The 21,841-nt window shown below is 46.1% G+C and overlaps 1 protein-coding gene across 2 annotated transcripts in view; it reads right to left on the bottom strand.

Moving 5' to 3' along the window:
* Positions 1-21,841, bottom strand: part of DIS3L2 (DIS3 like 3'-5' exoribonuclease 2) — a 194,085-nt gene that overhangs the window by 48,119 nt on the left and 124,125 nt on the right. For both annotated transcript variants that reach the window (XM_050902202.1, XM_050902203.1), the window contains exon 14: positions 17,915-18,148. In XM_050902202.1, coding sequence (XP_050758159.1) covers positions 17,915-18,148 — 234 coding nt within the window. The remainder of the gene's footprint in view (positions 1-17,914; positions 18,149-21,841) is intronic.

Here is a 21,841-nt window from a genome sequence, read left to right as displayed (position 1 = left end):
GAGATGAGAGATTTTAGGTCACAGAAAACTCTTGCATTTTGAAGACAGATAATGACTATAGGCTTTACGGGATGCAGGGCAACAGTTAGGTCCTGCCCAGTCCCAATGGCCTCTTCTTCACCTGGGAGATATGGAAATTCACTTGGGAAAGCAGGAATTTGGGAGAGGAGGATGATCAAGACTCTAGTAAGAGGCTAGATTGCAATCAGGAATTTGAAACAACCCCAGAGACTCCTGGGGAGGCAGGACTGACCCTTCTCAAAGCAGTCAGAGTTGCCAGCAAGTGAAGTTTCCCTGTCCATGAAGAAGCTGATGGCTGGAGGGCAGCACTCGGACATCACGTACCTTATCAGAGAGTTAAAATTCCCCAGGAGAGACCAGAGGCCAACAGCCAGAGGCCAGGGGAGCAGCACAGGGACCTGTAACTGGTGTGAACAGGAACAGGCAAGACCAGGGTCTGCTGCATGAGAAGAGAGATGGGAAATGCAGCCGCTGACACCGCACTGCCAAAGCCCGCAGGCACCAGCAGCCGGTGCAGAGCCCAAAGGAGGGGAGCGCAACACCAGCAGCACCCGCCACCGACATCCAGGACTGAGAGAGACCCTGGGCCTCATAATCCCCGGCTCGTCGGAAAGCTCACTGTACAACAGGGGCTGGCAGAGCTGCAAATACGTCCACCGCTCTGAAAATCCTGGAGCAAATAGACCAACCAAGTGAGTTAAAGTAACCATGAAAAAAAGGAAATATTTCTCACTATTAACAAAGAGAGAAACTTTAAGTGTACAGCTGACGTAAAAGTTCCCCTAAGCTGACAAGTGTCAGCAGCCAAACAGACCGGCGTTTCTGTGCAGCCACAGTGCCTGCAGCCTGCTGGTCAGTCATACCCAGGATCTGAGGGGGTCTGCAGGACCAACACCAGCTTTTTCATAGGTTGGGCGATATGGAAGTCCATGTATATGCCATCTTGATCTGACGAAAAAAAGCAAAGCCTGATCAGAAAGGGATCCCTAAGGCACTTCTGTCCCAAAGCGGTATGCAAGAGCCTGAAAGACTTAAGAAAAGCAATTGGTGTGTTCCACATTTGCTTTAGATGAAAAGTGACACAACCAAGTGGCAACCCTCTCTAAACTCGCTGCTTGGTATGTCATTATTAGAGGGTACTACAGGTAACAGGTCATTATCCCCAACTGCTGTTATTTCAGACACCTGACAGTCATGTCTGAAAACAGGTCTCAACTTACTGACCCTAGGTTTAAGCAGCCTGAAGTTTACCTTCACGCTTGGCCCTGCAATTTTGTGAGAGCCCGCAGTCAGTAGAGAACAGCGTTGCAGAAGTCAGCAGCTCCCAAAGAGAGGGCAGATCCAGCCACTGATGGATGCACAGCTCTGCTAAGGAACATAGCACCACAAGGGAAACACGGCGCACGGCTCACAGGCCGTTCCTTTAATGGAAAACAGAACAAGAACACCAGCAACGGTAAACGTTCATTTGATGAAAAGCAAGGGGACAAACAGCCCTTCACAAAGCGCTGGATGGTTTCTGAGAGCTGCCCCAGCCTCACGCCAGCGACAGAGCACAAGGCAGGGATTACTTGAAGGAGGATGGGACACCATGCTGTCTTCAAATGGCTCAAGTCACAGGGAAAGGCAAGGTAAGAGCTGTGGGTGCAGATGCGTCTGTGCATGTGGCAGGAGGAAAAATGGTTCAGTGTCTTTTATTGCACGTGACTATAGCACAACTTTCCTCCCACCCCCACGAGCCTTGGAGGATGCTGATACACATTTTACAAATCAGCCTATTTTGTGTCTTCCCTATGACTATTTTGTATCTTCCCGTAACGTGCCCAGTCTTTGTCATTGCTGTTGGGAGGATACAAGGAGCTGAGGGCAGATCAAACATAGCAAATCCTATTTTCTTAAGTTTGTTAATGCTAACTGCTTCCCCTGCTAAGCCACTAATGGAGCTGTGAGAACCCAGGAGCACAGATTAATTCAGCGCCCAGGTACTGCCTCATGCTTGGAGGGATTTCCGTAGAGTTGCACTGGAAGACAGATGAAAGCTTGTAATACCCTCCATACAAGAGATAAATCCATTAAAATATGAACAGCCCCTGTGCAGACATGATAAGAGCTCTGCCACGTAACAAGAGAGATCACAACAGTATTTCTAGGTTTAGTTATATCTGCAAACCATTAAACTGGAGCTGGGACTATGAAGATGCAGAATACCCTGATCACACCACGCTGATCTCAGTTTGACAGCCACGTCATTCTCCCCCATCCTTTGGGGTGCTGCTGTGAAATACCTGGCAGTCCCAAAGTCCAGCCTTAGCACTGCTGACTCAAGCTTTGCTCATTCTCTGGGGACGATCTGGACTCTCTCACAGCTTGTTGCAACCTGCCAGGACTGCAGGCAGCAGGCAGCTGTGCTGTGTCCTTGGCCAAACCTTCTCCCTCCGACACTGTTAGCAGCATGGGATGGGAAGGCGTCTCCTGCCATACACGCTCAGCCCACTGCCTTCCGCAGAGCATCTTCTCCGCACACTGCATGCCATAAAACGCCACCCAGCATCCTGCCATGGCAGTGCCAGCTCCCTCCTCCCCAGGCAGAGGCGAGCTGCGTGCCATGACCTCCTCTCCCTTACTTAACTGAATCTCATGGCGTGTCTAAGCACGGTTGCTTGGTGCACAAGCAGGAGATCCAAAGCTTTCCAAGGACAGCCCTGCCCGTTCCCATGGACAGCAAGAGCTGCTGCTGTTAGCACAACCACCAGGCTCCCCCAGGAAGGAGCTGGCTGTGGCTTGGTTGAATTCCTCTGGCAGCAACCTGCTCCCGCTCACACTTTCCTAGGGACCTCGCAGCTCCTCTGTCACAGGGAAAGGAGGAAGCAGGAGGGGCCTGGCGACTTGTCTCAGCGAGCCCAGAGCCCACTGGCAGGGGACGGGCACCCTGCCCTCCAGCTAACCCACGGCCAGCCGTCTTCCTCTGGCTCCTACACGGCTGCGCTTCAGCGGGGAAGCGATTTCTGCATGCAGACACTTCAGAAAGGGCTCTGGCAAGGTTCACTCTGAAAAGGTGCAGTGTAAAATGTAAAGTATTTTTGCAGGGCCAAGTTGATGTCAGAGCCCGTGACGCTGCCGCCGATCCCCGGGTTGGAGCGCGGGGGGTAGGATCAGTGATCTTCTTCCAGCATTAATGCACAGCAGGCTGTTTATAACCCTCTGTTCCGCACTGTTATTTAACATATGTAAGGGGCTCGACATGGTTTACGTTCGGTAGTTGTGGTTTCCAAGCAGTATTGCATTTCTTCAAAATTAAGATACATAATATTTTAAAACTATTTTTAAAACCAGTCACAAATCTGCAATCTTTTACGTCATTCCTCCTTCCTCCTATCAAACCCAAACCCTAACACACAGTCACAGAAGACCAGCAAGCTCATGTGCGAGAACTCAGCTGCAAGAAACTCATGTGTGCATGGACACACACACACAGAGGGAAACGCAAAGCTGTAATTCAGTTAAATTGGTACAAGCTATGTTTAAGGTTTCAAAGACATCCGGGATGTAGTCCACTGTTTAGAGTTGTGGGTACCAGCATGCCGTATGCGGAGAAGGAGAATCTAAGAGCTAAACCAAAGCATGAGGTATTTATTTAACAATCTGCCTCAGCAAGTGTAAGGAAATTAAAAGGTTTCCTGCCCCTGGGAGTTCAGCATACTAGCAACCTGATCGTGTATCATCCTAAAATCTCATCGCTGCCTTCCCCTGCCGGGACTGACCCCATCCACTCCTAAAGCAAGTCATAACACAACTGAATCTCTAATTCCCATTTTTAACATAGCCCTCCACAGGGCAGAGTCGGCTGGGGCAGGGAAATCTTAGAAAAATCTTTAGAAATCATCCTTAAAACACAGTGTGTAAAGCACCGCTCCCTAGAAATGCCTGGCTTCTGCAGAGCATGGCAGCTCTTACAGAGCTCTCTGGTTTTTGCAGTAGTTTTGCATAAATCAGACTTTCCAGTTTTGCAGCTTGATGGACTTGGGGCTTTGTTGGGTTAATTTTGTCCGGTCAGTCCTGGAACTGGAGTTGTCCATACCAAAGCAGTAAGTTTTAAAGGCAGAAACCAACATCATATTTTACACAGACAGTCAAGTTCTTAAAATTACTTATTTATTCCAACAATATTAAAAGGAGACACACCGCTTTCTCAGTCATTTTTCCATTCGTAGTATTTTGTTTTGTTTTTTTAAACCCATGAGCCTAATCCTTAATTTCTCTATGGAAAAGCTGGAAGAAAAAGATCACAGGGATGAAGGATCAGCCTCCTAGAGCATCCACTGTGCTCGCTCACCCTTTGGAGAGGTTTCTGGGTTTGTTGTTGAGATTATTTTTTTAAATAAACTCTGAAAGTAAATAAATAAATAAAGATATCTCCAGGCATCGGTATTAGCTTGTGAAGGAGACCCAGACAATGCACGGGAGGCTAGAAGGGAGCCAGTAAATTCTAAGGGTGTAGAACAGGAGAGGGGATTAAGCCTGGTGATTAAATTAGCCGACGCATGAATACATTCCAATGCGCAACATCACTCAAGCACTGGACAAAACATACGGCAACAATGGAAAGCGCTGCCCACGAGGTCACCTTTAATATGATTAGCCATGGACGCCTGAAAGGAGATCTCCCAAGTACCAGCGTGCTAACCCTCCTTTGTGCAGGGCGGAGAAGCACCCTCTGAAAGCCTTTGACGCTCCTGAATCCTGCACAAACGGCTGCTGTGTGTTAAGGGATGTGCCCAAGTCCATTGAAAGCAGGACAAAAAAAAAAAAAAAAAAAAGAGCCTCGAGGCTGGGCAAGCGCGCTGAGAGCGGCTTTTGTTCCCCACTCGCAGGGCACCAGCGGGAGCTGTCCCCAGGGTGTCCTGCCTGACAGCTGGGTCACCTCACGAGCTCTCCTGTTCCGCTTGGACTTTTCAACTCCACTGGCCCACATTCACCGGCACAGCTCGCCTCTTTGAAGGGGGAGAAAGCGCCTCATCCATCACTGACACGAAGGGAGTTAATTCACTTCTTTACAACTGGAAAGGCTTTTGCTGTGAGCAGGAGGGAGTGCAGGAAGAGTAATGAAATCCAAAAGGGAGCCAAATGATGCTTTCCTCTGCTAGACGCCAGCGCTGGCAGTGCTTGCTGCTGGCACAGCCCGTGGTGGGTGAAAGGAGACTCTTTTGTGGTATGCCATTAGCTACTTCCAAGGCCTCAGTTCATGTTTACCACAGCCACTGTGTTACTTCACTTGGTATTTTTTTCCAGTCCTGTTGATCGTACTGCAGAACTGACCAAGTCCGTTTGGAAGACTTGCTCACAGAAAGCAGAAACAAATTGCTTTTCGAAAGGACTATTTTTTTTTTCTTCCCTAAACCAAACCTCATGCTGCTTTCCATAAACCCCAACCTAAGGCTGAAATCTCCACTTAAAGCTGAAGAGCAAACGTCCCTGCTAGGCTTTGCCCACTCTGGTTATCGCCCAGCTGTGCCACCCGCCCCCGGCGCAGCGGCGATGCCACCAGCGGTGGGAGCGCCGAGCTATGCTGCCCGGACTGCACTAGAGGGCATCTCGCACCCCGGCATTTCTCTGCACCACGCAACACTGCGGCCACGTCAAGTAAAACCCCATTACAACAGCAGCCAGCAGGTTGTCTTGTCAACTGTAATGAGAAGAAACACTCGATGACATTAAAGATAATCTTGTGTGAGTCACTTTGCATGACTACCTTGCTGTAATCAGGTGAGCCCTTCAGACTACTGAACTCTACCCCAGAGAACCTTGGCATTCTCAGCTGAGCTCCTCACAAGGTTCCTGCAGGCCTTTGGTATTTCAGATTCCAGGCAACGACTAATCAGGGACACGTGAGAGACAGGCCCAACGGCAAACTTCTTCCATACACTTTGTATCGGCACAGCTGGGTGGGTGAAAGTCATGGAGACAACCCCAGGAGGAACTCGCTCTGGCTACACAGGTCTCAGCAGCTACAAAGGCTCAGTGACAAAGCAACAACAAACATGGCACAGGACCGCTACCAGCTGAGCTCCTGCTATTGCCAGGAAAAGGAAAGGATCATCTCCTAAAGCCCTCTCCAGCTTTACATTTCCAGGATGCCGAAACTGCAGCGCAAGCCTTGACACAGCACAGCCCAGGCACCGCACTGTCACGGCTGACATTCAGCAAGCTGTGAAATGCCTACCCTCTCATACCAAAGAGTCACCTTGGACCCTTCTAATAGATCTCATAGACTCTCATGGGATCTGCCAAGACTGAATATCGAGCCAGTTTCTAACTAGACAAGGTAGACTGGGCAGCTATGCGCTAGTTCTAAAAACATTTGGGGCAGCAGCTCCGTGAAGGAGGGTAAGATTTTTTTTATTTTAGACAAACAAAAAAACCCCTCCCCAAACATAACTCTTTCAAAATGAAAATTAATGAGGGTTGGGAGAAATGCCTGTGGTGGCACCCATTTCTTGGCTGTTTAAGCTCTTTCCAGCAAGTCTTCCTCCTTTGAATTGTATTTTGTGCCCATCGCTATGCTACCACTATTACAAAGGCTACTTGTAGCAAAACCACTGATCCTCAACGCTGGGTCCAAAGCAAGCTACAGACCACCAAACAGCAAGAGCAAGGATGAACCAGGTCTGGCAGCACACCAAGCCAAAGCTGTGCAAGAAACCCACCAGCCCAAAGAAGTTGGTTGTAGAAGCTGCCTGCCTTTCAACAATTTTCCTGAAGGGATGAAGCCCAGATGATGTTACTTTGCCCAACTGCTTGAGGGTTAGGACAAGTCTTCTCTTTCCTGCAGTGCTCAGCTGCAGACGGTAGCTGTGAACTCAAAAGAAAGAAGGTCATCAAGTTCACCCTGAGGAGTAGCCGCTTCTCCCTACAAAGTGGGCACACAAGGCCAGGTTTAACACACCTCCATCTGCTGGATTTCTTCATCCCAAGAAGCATGTACAACATCTTGTTGGTCCTGGCACGTGGAGACCATCTGGCTTCTGTGCTGGGCCTGACCTATGGAAACTCCATTTAGATACCATACTTCTATCTGGCCTCTCTCAGTATTCATTGTCTGCTCTAGGCTTTATCTTAAAACTCCTGGGACACTGAGCAATAGCATTCCTCCAGCATGGAGAACCTCAGAGGGTTTAATACTGTTTTGCGCTCTTCTAAGAAAAGACACACCTGTCTGCTACCTCAGCTGGTTGCAACAGCACCATGTTCATGGTCTTTAAACTGATTTCAAGGAACCTGTACAAATACGTGAGAAGTTGAAAAGAGATGACCACACTGCACAAGGATTTCAAGGTTGGTCCCCTGTGTAAAGGCTATTTGACAGCAGCACCCCTTGGCACCACATTATGGATCCATCAATACACCTACCTCTTACTCCTACCTAAACATGAGAAACCAGTAACTCCCCAGCTCATTTAACTGCCTATATGTTGCCCACTGGCTTATTTTTTAAAAAAATAACTAAAGAGCAAGGCAATGTGAGCACAGTATTAAAGACTATCAACCATCACTTTCAGTAATGTTTGAAAATAATAAAAAACAGAGAGCTGAAGTGAAAATTCAAAACCTCAAAGTAATTTCAACCATACATACATGAGAAGGGAAAAGTTTATACATGATGCAACAGAAAAAATGACTCACTTTCTGAAATGCCAAAGCCTGTTTTAGTTCATTCTGTCTTCTATACCTGCTAAACACATCACTGAAAGAGAAATAATTTAATAAATTGCATTTTTTTAAAACCTCATTTTAGCTATTTAAGCATTTTATTTCCTAGTATTGTGGGTCAGGTTTTACTCTAACATGCTCATCAGAAGTAAAGTGCTAGCTGGATCAATGGGGTTTCTTCTCAGAAAAACAAGGGGAGTGTTGAGATTAAAACAGAGACCTTGAAACTGAGGTGAAACTGCAGCCTTAAAGCTAATGCAAAACCTCCTGTTGATTCATGGGACTGAGAATTTCTCAGTCAGAGAGCTGATCTCAGCATTGCCATGAGACACCCAATAAGCTATAGCTCTGCAGTCCCCCAAGGTCAGCAGGATCAGAGGGATCAAACCCATGACGCGGCCAGTTTACTTCAATTGTAAAGAAAGGCACAAATTGAATTTTGTTGTATTCAGGCTAGACTGGTTTTTTAAAAAAACAAACAATAGTGACTGCTTGGTTAGTTTGTATTTATGTGACAGAAACAAGTTTTTCAAGTCCAGTTAAAGGAATTACCCACAAAAACCCCTCCACAGTGATTTTGCATGGCTGGTTTCTTCCAGATGTCTGAAGTCTCTCAAATGACTCTACTCCAACAAACTCTTGAGGCTACTTTCTCACTGCTTCTTGCTTAGTTTTCAAGTGACCATCAATTTAATGGTAGCCCACCACAGATGAGCAACGGATAGTCGCCAGCTTGGCTGGTAACTAGCACAAATGCAACATATCTGCTACCAGCCTAGATCCAAACTGGAGAATGCATTCCCTTCAGAGGGCAAAGTTTAATAGTCCTGTCAGGTTTTAAGGCGCTGACAATGCAACAACTTGGGAATACGTATCTTTGGGGAGAGATGGGTATTTGTGCCTCAAGATGGAAGCAGGAAGCATCATAGAATCACAGCGTCTCCCACAAGCGAACACAGTGCTGCACACAGAAGGAGCACATTCAGGGAGGAGGTCTTTCTCAAATCTCAAGTATGGACAAATCTCAGAAACAAGTGCAACGTGGACCAACAACCTTATCTGCGATGTCATGCTTCACGCTCCCATTTTACACAATTACGTATTCAGGGGAAATCTACATTCTGAATTACGCTCATATGCTTGAACAACTTCCTTATTACCATATGAAGATGTAGAGAAGGGCAAGATAAATGATCTAGACTACTAAAGACAGATTCAAAGCCACTTGCTTTCAAAACAAAACCGAGAGGTTGCTCAACAAAACGTACTCCCAATGAATCACTGCAAACTTTAGCAGGGCATATAATTTCAGGAGACGTGGGCTTGGATTTGAAATGTTTAAAGATAAACCCAAAAGTGGACTTCAGCACATGCTGGCTTCCTCAGATGGGGCAAGACCAGCTCCATCCTCAGCTCAGCTGCTGCGATCTTGGCTAAGACTCTTGTAGCCTCATTTCAGAGGGCTGTGGAAACCACAGGTGCTTTCTGAGCTTCTTTGTATTTCAGCATCCGTATGCTATGGATGAGAAAAGATAAAACATCCCAGGACTCAGAAGGAGTGATCATGCCCAGAGACACCTGACAGAATGAGTTGTGGTCATGGAAAGCAAGAATTTTTTCCCCTCTCACTTTGGAATTGAAATGAGAAATCACAGAACTGCAATGTCTGAATCTTTCATCTCCTTCCAAACGTTGTCTTTTGTCATTATACAATTAGCCTTTCTTCCATTTACTGTTAGGTGAAACAGAACTGGCTCTGACACAGAGCTGCTACATCTTCACCTATGGCAGACTGATCACATTTGAAGTTACATCACTCAACACCCAGTGACTCAATCTAAAGAGAATGATGGATTAGCCATGCAACCAGCCATAATTAATACCTGAAAAAAAAACCTTGTCAAGTCTCTGTTCAAATATGTGATATACGGAATCTGAAACAACAAGAGACTTTCTGATGACGTCTGTTCATCGCCGGGGAAGAAAAACACCATCAACTGGAGGGCAAGACTGTCGGAGCAAGGATTGTTTCCTCAGTAGAAAATGTAAAATAAGAATTTCCTCCCAGCCCTAACCCCACATGCACCTCTACACAAACATACGTTTTCCTGGGTTTTATCTGTCTTGCTATCAGAGACACTGAAGAACCAATTTGTTTGTGCTTCATTGAGAACCAGTTTTTCCATCCTGAATCTCTTTCAGTATAACCAGCAGAAGTCACTACTTCTCTCCCCACCAACCTCAAAAATACCAGTGAGCAGCTTGCTCAGCTGGATGAAGCACTGAATTGTCTGTTCACCTTAGCTATCAGCTTCACATTTGGGACACATTCCATCACACTAAGTCACCACCTGCCACAGATGCCCTCTCTTTCCCCTAGAGATGCTATTCCGCACTGTCTGAGGTCCCTATGACCAAGTGACCCCAGGCTGCCTATCACACAAGCATGGGCAAGACCCATCTGCTTCCAGCTAGTCCAGGACACCAAGAGATGTCTGCTTCATGTGTGAATTTGGAGTACCTGCAAACACCTTCAACCCTACTTGCAGGTCAGCATGTGATGACTGCCAGCTCACCCCCCTTCTACAATGGCTGATCACCAACTGGAAACAATTAATAGAAAAAGCGAAGCAATTTGGAAGGTATGACGAAGTACTGCCCACTGCAACTCTGCCCTGTGCAAGCAAGAGAGACTTCCATGGGACAGCAGCACACTGGCTTGGTCCTGGCACATGTAGGCAAAGCCTGAGAACTGAAAGGACTGGGGAGGGAGACCGCTTGTGAAACACAGTGATTGCTTCTGCGTTGCAGAGACGTGCTGGCCACAGTTCAGCCCTTCGTGCTGATGCGGCTTGTTTCTCTGCTCTGCACCGTGAGAACTACCTGCTAGGGAACTGGGATAAAAAACCCCTGACCTTAACTGGGCCAGCAATAAATAGCAGAAACAAAAAAGCACCAATTCTTATTCAATAGCTGTCAGTAATAAACGTGAGAGGAAGAGAATGGTCAGTGTTGGCCTAAGGTGCTGGAGGACTGAGAATCATAAAAAGGTTTTCCTGCCAGCTCTGCCACTGACTCACCGCATGAGCTCAGGCAACTGCTTCACCTCTTCATGCCGTTCCCATTGCCTGGAAGGATGGAGCTGGCCTCCCCTCTGATACTTGCTCTGAGGCTGGCAGACGAAAGGAGCTGTTGCTATGTCAAACAGCATCTCAAAATTAAAGCGTAAGACCCCTTTTTTTGGAGAAGTTTCTGAGCTTGCACATCTATGGTAGATTTAATAAAACTCAAAGGTTAAGCTGTGTTTCTTCAGAAGAAAAACACTCGAACATGACCAGAGAACTTGAATGTCTGAGCTAGTGGCTGGAATACTTACTCCAGGACGAATAAAGTCATAACCCACTCTTGCATTACTGATGGTAAATTAATGCCAGAGCACCACTGTGTGGGGAGCTCCTTCCCGGCCGTGTTTGCCCAGACATCTGGCTGCGGTGGCTCCCAGCATGACACTCTACAGCCAAGCCCTGTGCTCCAGCATCTGACTCCCCCCTCCTGCCAGAGCCAGCTCGACCACTTCACCACCTGCTCCTGCTGGGACACAGCTGCTCAGCTCTAAAAGAGTGATCAGGGAACGGCGGGACATGTGCGACGACATCAATCCTACTCACACCCCTGGGAGGACTTCATTAAAATCCCAGGGCAAAACATTAGATTCAGAGGGCTTTCCACTCAAAATCCTAATTTAATCAAAATATTTTAAAACCTACTGGCAATGCAAACATCTCCATGTAAGCAGAAAGATGCTCAGCCAACACAGACCCCCTCCGTAACACAATCCCGCAACGCCTCCTTCCTGCACGCATCCTCAGTGCATGCGCAAACTGCCCGACCGGAGCCGTTAGCTGTTCCTGATGACAACGATGACATTTCATATTTGCCTGCAAAGTACCACGTTCCCCTGTGGTATTGTAGGAAAGAGATTTCGAAAACCATTCCTACTTCGCTAACGCACCTTTGCAAATGCATTTCAATGACTCCTGCAGGGAAGAGCAGTATCCCGCAGTAGAAAGCTGCAGCCTTAGATGCTCATTTTGACGTATTAACTGGGGCTATGCAAAAGACATAAAATCCCCACAGGAAATTAATCTCCAAATACATCCAACATCCCCTCAGCTGCCTTATGTATCACACAGTATAAGCAACTGTCCGTAATGATCGTATAGCACCTGCTGTCCCCATTCTGGGTATCAGTGATGTCTCTTTAACCAGACATCAAAGAGAAGGAGCAGACAATGGTGGAATTGTGATAGGAAGTGAATAGTGAAAGCTCCTTGTCAGTCTGCATTTCCATTTATCCTACAGCACCATACGTACAGCCCACCCTGCCTCTGCTGTCACGTTCATGCACTGTTGCTGTAATGGCCTCTTTAGGGAGGCATCATGGCAGTTTTCAGGATTTTATAAATGGGCCTTTTGGATTTTCTCTTGGGTCAAAGCAAGTGCCAAAGCAGGTACACACCTCAACCTACCCTGCGAGAACCAAATCCGAGATAAATTTGGTACTAATGTCGTCATAGGTGATGAGCACCAGGACTTTCTCTTTGAGACTGGCCAAAAACCCAACAAAATAATGCTCCCTGGAGAGATGCAGCCAAGAGTCAGGGGTTGGAGCAAAGCCATTTAATCCTCCCCAGAAAGATGCATGCACTGAGAGTGTGCAGGGTTAGCACATACAGCAGCAGTGGCTAGAAAACCTAAGCATCACACCAGGGAGTACTCAAGCTAGGATGGCCTTCTTGCCCCAACAGCATTTTAAGACATAAATTCAGATCATGCTATTAGGGAAAACATAGGTGCATTCAGTTAACTGAGGTCTATACAACATTATAGCCCTTTGCTGTCCCATCTAAACAGTTCTTCCAACCCAGAGTGCCTTCCATTTGTATACTAATATATTGTATTTTGCACACAATGACTGTTTAACCAGGATAGAAATATTTATTACTTGCACGTAGCAAGAAGAAAAGACCTGAATGCTTACTATACAGATATGAGGCAGGAAATATGACAAAACAATTTCCCATAACTACTTCCAGCAGTCATTCATATTGGAAAATTTTAATGGTGATAGTAATTAATCTGTGGCTTTTGAGATTTCCAATTAAACGGCATTAGCAGGAGCAACTGTCTAAAAATACGTGTTTCTGTCCTATCCCATTAGCCACAACTAAATACAAAATTTCCCAACATACAGTGTCACATCCTGCATGTACAGCGTCCTTCTTCTTCTTCATTTTCTGCGTGTGAATGGCTTGAGTCAACTTCTCAAAGCTGTTTGCATTAAGAAGGCAGAGTCAGTTCTGAGACCTTCAAAAACTATACAGAGCTGGTTAATATATCCAGTATGCCATATACCTGGAGCTGGTATTCTGCACACATTCTGGTGTTTGGGGTCTTTGTGCTTGTCTCCCTATGTTTCCTGCAGCAGAAATACTCTGATACTTCAGGAGTCCCACCAACCTTAATTAAACAAAGCTATTCTCAAAGATCACTTATTTCCTTATCTCCAGCAGCCATGGGACAGGACCGTGGGTAAGGTCTCCAGCGTGGTATGGAGCTACAACAATACAATGTTTACTATCTTTAAGTTATTCAAAACAATAGAGAGCCACAGGGAAAAACAACCCTTGCTCAGATGACGAGACAGTGCCACGGCACACAGGCTGGGAGCAAGGAGAAGTGAGACCACTTCACTAGCAATTCAATCCTTAAATTTGCATAACATTCTCATCTTTGCCATTTTTATCCTTTTTTTCTTCCCTTTTCACACATACCTGCAAAGCTGAATGTCTGTTGCACAGAAAACAAGGAGAGAAGCTATTCTAGCAAACAATTCAATGCCATTAACTCGTCTAACGCCAATGCACTTTAGGTTGTTCTCACAATGAACTTTGGTCAATGTCAACGTTTTGAGCACCCAGGTATAAGTGCGCTGGCAAAGGCAGAATCATCGGCACAACAAAAGCCACTGCTCAGCTCACAGACAGTTGTCATAGAGACAGATCAGCATCCCGGGGTATTCTCATTTTAAATATGCACAGAAATCCTTTCTAACCTGTCTTCTTGTAGGCACCTGTCCTCGTGATTCATTTATAAACTGTTGAGGCCAAAAAGAGAACCATTTATCAGCAGGTCTCCTCTAGGCAGGAGCTAAGGAGCTTTTCTGCAAACTTGATGGTTTTTGTTGAAAGTAAGTTTCTATCTGATTCTCTGGCTAGTGTTTCGAAAAGCTGTGGTTTGGGGAAGTGATCCAGCTTCAAAGTAACCGGGCCAGGAAAAAAAAAGAAAGTTGTGGGTTGTGCTCACTTTGGGTTTTAAACCAGGTCAGATCCCTGCTCCAATTTATAGTGCGGGTGCACCACGACCTGTGAGAGGACAGCACAGGGGTGGCATTTCATGGTCCTGGGCAGGAAGGAGGTGGGGGGGAAGACAATATTGTAAATATCTGAACATTCCTTCTCAAAGTCACAGTACAAGGCACCTCTTGCCTTTACATCTAAAAGCTGCAGCTCTAAATGAGAAGGAAAAGAAATACATTAATCTCTGTCTGTGTGGACAAAGTTTCATAAGCTCCTTAGCTGCTGAAGGTGCAAAGACTTTAAACCTCTAAAACTCAGTGCTCAGCTGCCTTCTGGAGCTAGGAAGCTGGCAGGCAGCACAGGAAACCATATTCTAGGGAAAAAGCCCCAGAAGGGGCCTATGGGGACAGCAAGATCCCACGGAGTGGCAGATGTGTGGTTCTGGTTGCAAAGAAAGTCCTCAGACCCAAGGTCCAATGCAGCGGGATTCCCCTACAGACCTCTGCAGAGGCATGAAAGGAACTGGGGGGGAAAAGAGTGGCAAGTATGTAGGTTGCCATGGCCAGGACCAAACTGACGCAGGAATTCAAAATTACACAGCCCCAAAGAGACACATATATACTGACACTGAACCCACAAATCCTAAGCTTTCAAGACCTTGTGCTACCTCTGTAATTTGTCTCAAGGTCTTCTGTGTGACCCAGATATGTAATTCCCAAATTATTAAAAAAATATATATATATTCTTCATCTGTTGAGCTACAGAGATTCCTGCTTCTAAAATTACTGCTAAAGGATAAAACCATGGGCAAACAGATGCCGCTCCCATGCTAGGTTATAAAAAATCAGCAGCGACATTCAAACAGCAAACATTCCCCTCACCACAGCACGGCCGGCCTGAGACAGCTGCATCTTACCGGAGCCATCCTGTGTCAGGTGCAAGGAGTTCCCTGGCCAACCAGTATTTCTGCTATTATAAAGATACGCCCATGAATGGCTTCATCTGAGAGATGGTCTTAGTTTTCAGGAATAAATCCTAAATTATACAGATACTACGGGGGAGATCAATATCATTCCAAAGAGGAAACTGAGGCAGACAGGGAGAGCACCAGCCCAAGGCCACCATGGCCAGTGGCAAAGCAGGACGGGAGATTCTTCCCCTCATGATTTCTTAATACCAACAGGAAGCACAAGAGCATGTCACACTGAAAAATGGCAGGGTGGAAGTAAGAAAAAAAAGTCATCGTTGTTCAATCAGGAGTGACCCCACAGTAGAAGCTCTCAAACATAATGCAATGTATAGGAAGAGAGCTCACATCCCTTGGAAAAAAAAGCACAGGAGTCATCCATGCCCAGCCACCCCCTCCCTTAAGACTGTGGGATGATCATTTCCTTCGCTTACATATTTATTTGGAATCTGATAATTCATTGCCCCTAGTTTCCTGCTGGAGTTTGTCTTCCATTGTTCAGGATTTACATTACTCAACAGGAAATCAGTGAGAGGTCCAGCGATTAGAAAGGTGTGTTTCCCATTCGGACCCACCCTTGCTCGCTTGCTTGGGGCTGGAAGTCGGACCCGGTGCACAACTGCGTCCATGGGAACTCAGGGAAGTGGGGGAGCAAAGGCAGAGGGACTCATCACCTTCTATTAAAAGCTACAGATTGCTTTGTCCGGCTGTATGCCACTGGCCATGTCCACACACCCGTCCCTCACATACTGTTCATACTCAGGCCTTACGGTAACCGCTTTCTCCATGTGCTAGGGAGGGTGTAGTTTATCAAAATACAACTATCAAGGCAGTACTTGAAAAGAGTAAGTATGGTGAAAGTGTCCCTTGAACTAAAATACACTTCCTTCTCAAAGACCATTACTTTTGCTCTGACACTCTTGCCAAGGGAGAGAGATTCTGCGCAGCATAAAGTGCCACTTGTGAGATATAACTCAGTTTATCACGTTGGTTAGGAACTAGGCTGAGTAGGAATCAGCCCTCTCTGGTGCCCTTAGCAGTGGCTTTTAACCCTGATCTCACAAATGATGCTCCAATACGTTCTCTTTAATGGCTCTTCTGTAACAGCACAGAGCAAAACAAAACACCGCTAATCTTTTATGGGGTATCACTGGAACAGGATGCTTCCCTGGCCAAATCCTCCCATTGAAAATGTCACAGCTGTTTTAAAACATATTTTCCCTGAGGTTAGTTTGATAACAGGTACTCAACTCTGGCACATACAGTGACCGCTCAGCACTACACTGTAAGTGTGACTTGTGGAATGCAGCTGGTGACCTTTCTGGGCCACAGCTCCCAGTCACCGTGGACTGTTGTTCCAACCCAGACATCTCCAAGGCTTCCCAGTTAGCTCATCAAGTGCAAAGGCTGGGGTTTTTTTATGTTTCTCTATCATTCAAAGTGTGCTTGGGAACAAAAGCCCAGCTTATTAGCCATTGTATGATAAACCTCAAAGAGGGAAGCCTCTGTTCCAAAAGAGGTTTAAGAAAACTCTGCATGACTTTGAAGTAGGAGTCTGATTTCCAAAAAATATTTGAATATAATTTTAAGAATGATTATTTCCTTTGAGCAAGGAGGGACCTTGAGCAAATGCCCTTGCTCCAGGCTCGCTTACATGTGCCTAACCAGTCCTCAAAGTCCTCCTACAACAGATGTAGGCAAGATAGCCTCAGACACCACAACAGCTACACCAGAAAGTTTATCCTAAAGTATAACCCCAATCTCCTCTACTGAAACTCAAGACACAAATGTGTCATCCTGTCCATCTTAGACATGGGGAAAAGCACATTGCCTCCTCTTCACAGCAGCTTTGCCAGACTAAGCCACGTGCTCTGTCGGAAAAGGTCACAGATTATAGACACTCCTTGCTCTTGTTGCTCTGCAATGATTTCTCTAAAATTAGACTTTCCTGCAACTGGAGACAACACTACAATGCTGAGTAAAATGAAAGGGTTACAACATACCTCTTACATACAATAGTCCTGTTTACATATCTTGGTACGCTAGCTTCTTTCTCAGCAATATCCTTATGTTGACTCATGCTCATTTTGCAAAACGAAACAATAGAGCTTCCTTATATTAAGAGATTATTTTGTCTCCTGCTCAGGAAGGCCACTGGGTTCTATAAATTACTGGAACCTCCTATCCTCAAAAACTGTCAGAAGCCATCTCAGAGCAGCTGAACCTCAAATGCAAAAGTATTTTTGCTGTGATAGTGTAAAATATCTGGACCTACTTGTAAAATAGAAATGACACATACCACAACTGATACAAGATTATGTAAATCACCCCAGACAGAAGACCTCCTTACTAGCATTTCATTCTCTGAAACACACCCAACACTTGTAAGTATTAGCTTAGATAACATTTAGTCATTTTCCCTGTGCAGAGAACTGCTATGAAAGCTGCGGAAAACATGAGTATTGCAAGCACAGAAATAAATGTGGAGGATGAGCCCTTCACAGTGAAATGCGCACTAAGGATATCTGAACTGCCTGATAATGAATGACACCATCATGATCTGTTTCACTGTATGAGTTACTGGACCAGTCCACCAGGGTTTTAGGATTCTGAAAAATGTTGAACGATGGACCACTCCTTAAAAACAGGAACTTTTTTCTTTTCATCCTCCTTTACTTAGTGCTTTTGGTACATAATTTGATGCCGCTCTTAAGAAGACATTGGCACACAAACCTGCCTTTCTATTCCAGCCTTGACTTTCCCCTTTGAGTTTTTAGACTGATCAGGAAATTCTTAGGGAGTACAACGTGAAAGTGGTTCAGTGGAGCGGCAGACCCTTACAGGGGCTAGACTTACTCACCTGGTCTAAGCGCAGAGCACCGTCGATGAAGCGCTGTTTGCGGAGGTGCTGGGCGATTCGATGCAGGTTCAGCACAGCTTGCTGGATCTCAGCTACTGAGTGTTGAGGGGAGAGAGGGGGTAGTTCTTCAGGTGAGAACACCTTCCCAGGGCTTTCAATCATACTCTGTGCATGGTCGTAGCTTAGCTTCACGCAGGAGCAGATGACTGTCCGCCCAAACCATTCGTCAAGGATCTGCAAAATTGGAAAGTGTAAATTGATCTGAGGACTTATTCTTCCGGTGCACAAAAGCTTGGGAAGTTGTACAAACACTGGAAGGAATGACACCAGACCTCATCACTGACTGTGATCTTCAAGTGAAGATCTTCTCATACGGAGACCATCAGGCCTTTTGCCCATATAGATTCTCTAGTGTCCAGTAACACGCATATGAAAATATATTGTGCATATACATACGGAACTGCTTGGATCTCCCTCCTCTACCTGATTTGCCTCTTTCATAGAGCTCAAAGAACTACAGTCCATCCGGGAGCTGAAATCAGTCAGTTGACTCAAAGGTTACTAGGTGCAGGAGGGGCAACATGCAGATACACACATGCAAGAAAGGATCTCCTATCTAAAACACAGCAGATTGCATTCCACCTCTTCAATTAAAGTGCGGCCAGCAGGGCACGAGCGGCTGGCCTTAAAATACTCTGTTTTCAGGAGTACTGCAGGAACCCCAATGTCTGACTAGCACTTGTGAAAGTGCCTGAGTAGGACTTTGGTGGGTCTGGAGGTGAGATGGCCAGTCACTGACCCCTTGTTTCTCTGATCATGCCTATGGCCCTAGGCCCAAACTCAAGCCAGGAACCTTTCTGAGCTTCCAAACTATTTTGGAATCTAGAGGAAAATAATCTATAAATAGCCTATAAAATTCTTTTATTTTAAACCAGAAGCCACTCCCATTTTAAACTCTGTAACAGAATACCAATGTAGAAGTAGCAATTCAGAATTATTTCTTAAAGCACAAAGGAAAATCTATTTTCAGCTGAGATATATAGGAGAGTCCAAAAGCTCATCAAGCCAGTGAGAAAGCACAGAGGGACAAAGGGCAGAAGGCTCTTCAGAAAAGTCAGGAGCATTGGCATGAGGACTCTGGAGACAGATGCAGTCTGTGATAAACCATTCAAAGCACAAGTGGTTGGAGAATGAATGGAGAATTGTAATTCTGCCTTAGCTACAAGTGCCACCTTACCCCTTCATCAGCACAACAGGACAAGGTAAATTCTGCAAGTGACGGTGTCCGGGGAGAACAGCCAGCTTTCTCTGACAGAATCATCAAGGACATTGCTTCAGAAAGGCAAATCCTCTTCTTAACAGGAAAGGATTGATCCCCAAGATACCTTTGCTGCCTCCCTCCCTTATGCCCCACAGAACATATGTGCAATATAACTCAGCAGCTGAGAGCTCTGAAAGTCACAGGGCATTTAAGCTCATTTCTAATTAGAAAGTGTCCTAATAGCGGAGATGCAGCAAGTGATGTCTTGCAATGTAAAGTGCTCTGACCCTTGGCTCATGGTTATTCTGTGTGTGCCCCTTTCTCTATGCCAAGGAGAAAGAAAGGAAGAGAAAGTCACAAAGTTGGACAGAGATGCTGCGACACTGCTGGCAGCACCTGCTCTGCGCTCTGCTGCATCCCGTTAAATGTGGTTCAGCTTCTTGTGGTGATGGGGGATCCATATCCAGTAGGTCAGTGACATCTGATGAAATCTGCTGGACCCAAAAAACCTCCTGGTATTAAGCAAGCACGATCTCTGGTGTGAAAGAGGCTGCACTGCTCTTTAAATGATCCACTTCCAGCAAGTTGAAGACTATTAGCTGGTTGGCAATAGAGATACTTCAGACTTCAGTAAGACATGGATGGTACTCAGGCACCAAAAAGGTGGTGTTCCTTGTTGAGATGATCTGGGAGCAACGCTGAGCAGCCTTCATTGCAGTTGAGACTTCTACAGACCCTCCAGTTGTAACAGGCAGCTCTTTCAACTGGCTGTTCAAATGTTTTCAAACACTACTTCTATTTCCCTGCTAGTTCCTCCATCTCCAGCTATTAACTTCTGCACCAAAGGTCATTATTAATTCTGGCCCTCACTGTTATATTATCCCACACTAAATATTTTGTGTTTGGAAAGCACTCTCATTTTGCTTTATAAAGTAGGTGAGTCAATCCCATCATGTACCTGTGTGTTGAAAGGGGTTAAGGACTGGGCACAAACCAGAAGGGTAATTCTGAAGAGAAGCACTTTCCCCAGTCCCCAGGTTACTGCTGAAAGCCAGCTCTGAAGCTACATGGTACTTTCTGCCACTGGCTTCCAAGAGCTCTCTCTGTCCCTTGCAAGAGGCAACAGACCAGATTTCCACTTTGCTGTCTGAACTTGAAGCTTTCAACAAAACCTCATTTTTCTGCTTGCTTAGAAAAGGCCAAGTATTTCAGAGTTCCGCTCACTTCCTTGTAAGATGAGAGATGCAGCGTATTGGGCCCCCAGAATATAACTAGAACGTCAGATCTCAGGCAAGCCACATTCAGGGCAAAGCGTCAGGACAAGCAGCCCATTAGTAGCAGATATTAAACTTCTTTTATTTCTCTGTTTCCTCAATTCCTTTTTCTGGTCTTGGTCTCTCAAAGGCAACCAAGCAGCGTGATGCAGAGTGCCCAATTTCCATTCCTGCAATGGCTCTAACAGGTGTAAACTGGACAGTGACAACCCTGAGATATCTCTTGTTAACGTACCCAATAAACACCTTCTCACCAAGATTGCTTGGATGCATTAAACACACGTCACATAGGCAAGGAATGGAGTTTGGACGCAGCTTGCCCCATGCAGTCCAGTAATCCCTGTGTGTAGTAAGCAGAGCTGCCAGACTCAGCCTTGCTGCAGCAGGCTAACTTAACTCTACCCACCGTCCAAGTATTTCCTGGAAATGCCCTCCGTCTCTGCCTTCAGCAGCCATCCAAGCAGACTTTGGGTAACCACAGCCTTGCGTCCCTGGTTTGGAAACCCCACCAGAGGAATGGGCAAGCTCCGCTTCTGCAGGGAAAGCTGCACAAGGCTGGCCGGCCCACGTACCAGTGGCTGATGGATGGGCAAAGCAGTGCGGAGGAGCAACATCTGGGGGTTGTGAGCTGGGACTTGGAGACTACAATGAGTAGCCCACAAGACCGGTCTGCAAGGTCTCCCCCATCACAGCAAACCTGCTGCACCCAGACTCCAGATAGGTTACCAGTACCTGAAACATTTCTAGGGTTATGTTAAGGCTTCCCCCAGCTCTGGCTGCTTTTGAGAAAAAGCTGGAGTCCCCAGCACATCATGAGATGGTAGTCGGTGTTCCTCAGCTGAAACCCTCCCATTAGCACAGTCCCTGGTGGTACGGGTCTCTTTGAGGGTGTGACATAGCTGTGCAGGAGGCTGAGTACTTTCTCCACGCAAGGCAGTGTCTGTATCACGTCCTGGCTGATGACAACAGTTTTGAGCCTGGAAGACACATTGTTTGTATGGGTTGTTTCAGACTGAAGTGATTTTTCTTCCTCACTGGTAGAAGGAACCAGCAGGGCTGCGCTTCAAACATCAGCAGGCAATAACTTAAGAAGAAGAGTTGCATCGTTTGTTTTCAAATATCTTTCTGTTGACTGCATCCGAACAAGAACGTGCTACATTGTTCCTATAAACGCCCAGCTCTGCTTCTGAAGAACAGCACAGATGCAACAATATGGTTAACGCCTCTGGCCTTGGAAAGTGGTTTCAGATACATCATGTCACACTATCCCACTGGAGTCCATGGAGCTATGTGGAGTGCTGCTCAGGCAACATTTTGTTACACTCAATGAAAACTAGAAGAGAAAAACTCCAGAACCCAAAAGCAACAGAAACAAGAAAGTGCCTGTCTCCC

The sequence above is a fragment of the Gymnogyps californianus genome, chromosome 10 (assembly GCF_018139145.2).
Source record: "Gymnogyps californianus isolate 813 chromosome 10, ASM1813914v2, whole genome shotgun sequence".
Taxonomy (NCBI): domain Eukaryota; kingdom Metazoa; phylum Chordata; class Aves; order Accipitriformes; family Cathartidae; genus Gymnogyps; species Gymnogyps californianus.
This window is presented reverse-complemented; position numbering and strand designations above follow the sequence as displayed.